Source organism: Schistosoma mansoni (genome assembly GCF_000237925.1).
Source record: "Schistosoma mansoni, WGS project CABG00000000 data, supercontig 0111, strain Puerto Rico, whole genome shotgun sequence".
Taxonomy (NCBI): Eukaryota; Metazoa; Platyhelminthes; class Trematoda; order Strigeidida; family Schistosomatidae; genus Schistosoma; species Schistosoma mansoni.
Window position 1 is genome coordinate 667602 of NW_017386032.1, and position 6352 is coordinate 673953.

The window sequence follows — 6352 nt, forward strand, 5'->3', positions numbered from 1 at the left end:
AGTGTAGATATCTTGTGTACGAAGAACCATGAAAACAGCAACAAAAAAAAACTCTTTTGTAATGCGTATATGTAAAAGGGTGAACTTGCTAGAAGTTGGACTCTTTAACAAAATCGATCAAGTGCATGACCTTGAGCCGGTGAAGACCGCTTTTTACGACTAGGTGCGTAACCAAGGGTGCATCAGAGTAATCCACAAAACGGAAACGAATATACGGTTAAGAAGCAAAAAATTGCATTGAGTATGCGGATCAAGTACAGTTGTGTCAAATACTCTTTTTACGTTATTATTAAACCGAGAAAAAAAAGTATATATATAAGCTATTGACATAACATGTCTTTTTTATAACGCTAGTGTTAAGTTCCAGGGTTTTGTATGGGCCACTAATAATAATTGGTTTAACGTTAACATAGCCACGATAGTCATATCGTCAGTTCAATGTTATGATTACTTAACAGTTCTTTTATACGTTGTGTTTAAAATTAGGTATGTGGAATCAACGCGGCTAAGATAGTAACCTCAATTCTCTTGAAATTTCCCCAGATACATTGTGTTGAGATTCTGGGCAGTGATGCTATTAGACGTAGTGGAATGCTTGGTTTGTGTAGTTCTGGTCTACCGTAGAATTGAAGGAGTACTGGTCCATTGTATTTCATTCTTCATTGATCTTGTATTGGTATTTGTCCTGCTTTGACAAGTTTGTTTGAAATCCTGTAGATTTAGTTGTCTAACATCTTGACTGGATTTGTGTGCAGTGATTTACATACGCTTTTATCGAGAAGTAGTTCCTCAGACTTCCCTGATATATTCTTCATTCTCCATACTTACTTTAGAGCGCTCATCCAGCTCAGAGAGTGAAACCCCACCCAAAATGTGGTTATAAACGTTCAGGGACGCGACTTGGAGTTGTTTTAAATTTCGATTTTCGACATTATTTCATACTTTTGACTCACCAGGTAGTTTCCATATGTATTGTTGCTTTGACTCGTTTTGGTTTTCTACTTTGTTAATTTCTTCATGGCGCGATGATGTTTTAGCAATAAAATAGTGAGTCTGGTTATTGGACAGTTAATCGATCTAAATGCAACAATTCGATTTGATTGAAGGATATCTAACGTGCATTTATTAGTTTATTGAATAAGGATGTGAGAATCTATCGTCAAATTAAATCAAGCCTTTATTTCACTAAGTGTTGAATACCATTCATGTTTTGTGAGATCTTCAGTATGCTCTTCTGAAGACATTGTTAATAATTATTATATTGATGAATAGATTTTCGTACATGGAGTTGATTGCGACATAACACACTGAACTCAGACACAAACGTTCATATATTAAAATATCTTATGCAAGGCTAACTGGTCGTATCATGCACGTATACGTGTCTTAATCTCTATTACAATTACGAGGATAGTATAGAATTTTTTTAACCAGTAATTATCAAACGAATAATATTCGTCAGTAAGCTAATATGATCGCATAGCACGTATTACCCCGTGTGACTTATATCTCGACTAAGCCACTAATTGACACGCGTCTTTAAGCTGATCGACCAATGTAAGGTAAGTAAGAATACAATTATAACGGAAAAAAAACTTGTTCAGCTTTTATTATCAAAAATAAAGATAAGTTTGAAGTAAACAATAGTTATAATAAATAAATAATCAAATCAAAGAAAATAATTACAAATGTAAGAATCGGGCGCACACAAACCTCAATAAAATAGTATCTTATCTTTCCTTTGTTTCAACAGACTAATGTCTAAAGAAAAGTTATGAGTACATAACCATAACACGAGTCAAATAAATTTAAATAAAGCGCTCATTATGTAAACATATGACAAGCGCTTATGATATGAAGTGTTAGTAAGTGGATGTATATTATTTGGATAATGATTATTCGGAAATCATGGCATTTTATCATTTAATTGATTTAACGTATCATTATTACTTTTTACATTCGATTCTATATTGTTCATATCAGTTGTAATTGAACCATTTTGTTCTTGTTTACTTGTGCGTAAACATTTGAGTATTGTAAAATAGAGCATAATAGCTATTAATATTAAAACGATTACAATGCAAAAAATAACCACTGACAACAGAATAGTTTCCCTCTTTTGTTCTTCGTCTATTGTAGTTGCTCTAAATGTTTGTTTTTGTGAAAGAAAGGAAAGAATTAGAAAGAAAGAAACATGAGTCAAATCTTAAACAGTGAACTCACAAACATTCGTTGATAAAATTAGCGAAAGACGTAGGCAGAAAATCACTATGAAAAATATTGGATAGGTATTTGTTAAGACATGTTAGATTCATTAACATAGTGAATTGCTTGCCTGATGTTAGCGGGACATAGAGTGGATTAAAGCATGTCCCATGTACCATTGTGTTAGTGCACGCTGATTGCTAATTCTTAACCAATCAGCTCTAGTCGATGCTTGGAGAAGACTCTAGAATCTTCGCATGTAAAAACCATAAATATACTAACGTATTTCTTATTGCGCTTCTTACTTCCATCTATCCTTGTTATTCGGAATATAATTTCTTTCCTGTTCAACCGTGTTCTGATTTGGGGACTTGTAGAGTGCATTGGTGTCCAATAATACTAAGCAGTAGGAACAGCTGGGTCATAATAAGGAGAAATTATAAAACAGTTATAACACCTGAGTATCACTTTTCCAAGTTACTACTTCTATGAAGACGCATTGTCTATTTTTAAATTTTTAAAATAGCTCAACTGAAGTTGAAAAGTAATAATATAATTTTCTTACAGTTAGTATTATTATTTCAACTTTTTGTGTCCGATAGTCTAAACAATGAACATTTCGATAGTTGAATAGAACCCAACCGTAGATGCTACCTCGGGGTGATGGCTGAGATTCTCTATCGTGATGAGTCAGCCGGGCTATAAAGTTGGCTGGGACACTTGTTTATTTAGACTCTACTACACCAGGAAGGTGTGCTGAAGAACGGTGCGAATAAAAGCAGCAATTGAAGGTCTGATCGCGAAGTTGTATTGCTGACTGCATTTCATCGTGAAGGCAGTAATATTTCTTCCTCATATAACCATTAATAACAGTGATGTTGCCTTCTTAAAACGAAAGGGAAAGATTAAATTTTTGTCTCACGATGGGGCCTTGAAAGTAAAAACCTAACTCATTGAGAACTTTCGTATAAAAACCATGTGTGATTGATCTCAAGTGGTTATCCCTCAGACTCCGCAGTCACGTTCCCAGGTCACCAAGACAACTAATAATCTAGTTTATTTTTCAGGCACCTCGAGAATAAATATCTTTTTACCATGTCGGTAACCGGGAAGTGATAAATACCGACACGCTCTTAACAATACTCGAGATCCATTTATTCGTGGTCAAATCCCTTCATCACTTTCAAATACTTTTTCTATCCTCACCATCAACCCTTCTTCTGCAATTTTGCCATTAGAACTAATTCCCGCCAATGCTAAAGATTTCAGTCTTTGGACTCGCTCTTTAAACTACGTGCCGGAGCTTTCAGTGTTCAAACCTTATTTAAAATAGAAAAAACTGGTTTTCTTATCTAGGACTATAAGTTTTCGAGCTACTGATTTATGTTGAGTTTTCAAAACCTGTGTACAGGATGCAAGTGGATTTATTCACTTTATCTCATCTAGTCGATACGGAGAACCTATGCGACTTACCTCTGTGTGTCTGTAAACTTGAATGGCCGCAGCAGAAACACCCCTTAGAAGTCAGTTTAAGACTAACAGTATGTTCCAGAAAAAACTAAAGAAGAGGTAAGTTAGTCACCAAGATGATAAGCACCTTGATGCAGACTGATATGATATACCAATAGCTATGAGAACAACATGAATGTCTACCAGTAACTCAAAATAAAAATTAGGAAGCGACAGTGGATTTTGGTAGCATTTATTGAGTTGATAGATGGAAACAAGCTCAGCCCAACAGGCTCGGGACACGATGAAGAGCGAAGGCAACTTGAACGTAGACTGACAAAAAATTTATGTGATGATCGTGAGCAGTGGTGGATAGTGAAAGTAAAAAAAATGGGAGAGGCTGTGGTTCTAGGTAATAACAGATAACTTTTCAAATTTAGTAAAGAAAGAGGTATTGAAAATTCAAAAGCTTTTGAGGATTAGTCTGCATCAATGCCCCAAGTAATGATAGTGAGTGAAGCACTTGAGTGTGTCGACCACTTCCTTTATCTTGGAGGCGTTATCAACCATAGTGGGTTGGTCTCGCGATGGTTTCAAGGAGCTCGATTGGGTTTTGATGACCTATGTCACTTGCGATGTTAATGAAATGTCCGTCTATCAACGAAAGGGCGGGAAGCAATTCTTCCTGTTCATGGCTGCAAAACATGGCTTTTAAAAATAAACTTTATCGGTATTTGATCACTGATGTATTCGAAGCATTCTTTGTGTACGTTGGGACCACCGACTAAGTATTGCTGAGGTTAGACTCAGAGTACTATATAAAGATGACAAATCGACTGGTGAGGTAGTGAACCTTTGAAAACCAAGGTGGTTGGGACATGTTTTACGTATGTCCATTCACCGAATACCTCGATCCGTGATGACTTGTTTAGGAGTAGGTTGGGAGGGAACTAGGGGAGGTCAGATCAAAACATGGCATTAATTCATGAATCATTGGGTGTTATACTAAGTCTTGTAAGTATATGCAGAATACTTGATTGGGTCCTGAGCGATTTTCGTAACCAAAAGTTAGAGATTTTGAGGATATGGTTTAGAATCGATCACAATAGCAAAGGTGCATTCACTCTTTGTCCTCTCTTAGATTCTAAGTTTCTAAATTACCTTGCATTTTTCGTAGTCCGAAAATCCATATTTTCTCGAATCATATCTTTTGTGCCACTATTACTTCATGTACTATGTCATCTAACTGTGCTAATTTAATTTATCCACTTCAAGCGATGCACATATGTATCAAGTTCTACATCGCATATGACTTACTGAGTTGAACTAAAGGAGGATTGAAAACTCACATTACTGCCATTTCTATTTTGTTCAAAGTTTGTCAGTATTAGTTTGTGTAATGTTTTCCTTAGGTGTAAGCTATTTTGCTCTGGTGATTTATCGCTATTGAAGTAAAGTTGTTCATTTGGAAAAGGATACAACAAAACATTGAACAGATCATTTACAGATCTTCTATAATCCTTGTAACAGTTCCTTTATATTCACTATTTATAGCCATTTATATTAATTTTTAGTGTTAGCACTCAACATAAGAAATAATAATTCCAATTCTAAAAGAAATGATTTTTTTCTATTCTATGGAATAAACAATACTGATATAACATTAGTGGCTATTTTAAGGTTCACACTGAAGTGATACATTTTTAAATTGAATTATTATATCTGCTTACGAATATTCGGTTTCTTTAGTTAAAAGTATCCTATATAGTTTTATTCGAGCATCTCATGTACAAATAATAATAATAATAGTAATAATAATAATAATAATAATCTTACTTTAATTTATATAATAAAGCTCCTAAACTCCATTGTAATTCGGTTTTATTAATTTCAAGAGTGGGAATAAGGCCTTCATAATTGGTTGGAAAGTGCAAGCCTTTATGAAATGCACTAACTAAATATGAAGCTTTAAAGCATATTAATCTGTAAAGAAATATTAAATAAACGTATTAACTAATCAGATAGCAATCATTATACATAATAGTAGGTAATAACAAAATTCAAACTTTCAGTTACATGATATTAATTGTTGAAATACTTGGAGAAATTTAGGATGAACTTGTTCAAGCTAATTCTGTACAGGATATCCAAATTCAGACGTTTTATTGTTGTAATATTTACAGTTATTATTGCTGATATATACTGAGTAGACTTAGACCAGATTATCAAATCAGACGATATGTATCAAGATTTTGTGTTAGTACACGATACATATGTCAACGTAATGTGATGCGTTACAAACTAGATTTAAAAAAAGACTGTATATGGATGCTATCTCTGAACTTTTAATGAACTCCAGATAAATACTGCTATAACATGTGGAAGCTAATTGTTATATCTTGTGCCGCCTATTAGGAAGAAGTGATTTATCGATCGAATCAATGACACACGTAACCCGTACGAGCAGCCTAGAGTACTTATCGATCCTGCTTTCTGCCTAGCCCAGACAGTTAAGCCAGAACACCAATAACAGCTTCTGCAATATGAATAATTTATTTGAAGCATACTGGGTTTACATACCAATCAAACAGACTACATCGTGCCATAAATTAGAAAATAACATTTGTACACGATTTAGCCAAATGTGGCTGTGAATGTGGGGAACAGTGATTGATAGAGTGGGTATAATTCAAGAACG

General features: G+C 34.4%; 1 protein-coding gene across 1 annotated transcript; it reads right to left on the reverse strand.

Annotated features, from left to right (window-relative positions):
- Positions 1–1906: 1906 nt before the first annotated feature.
- Smp_166490 (guanosine-diphosphatase, putative) lies at positions 1907–5636 on the reverse strand (the record flags this gene model as incomplete). The annotated part of the gene is made up of 2 exons (XM_018792808.1): positions 1907–2144; positions 5491–5636. Coding segments are annotated over 2 exons (384 nt in total), but the record flags the coding sequence as incomplete, so codon positions are not given.
- Positions 5637–6352: the final 716 nt, after the last annotated feature.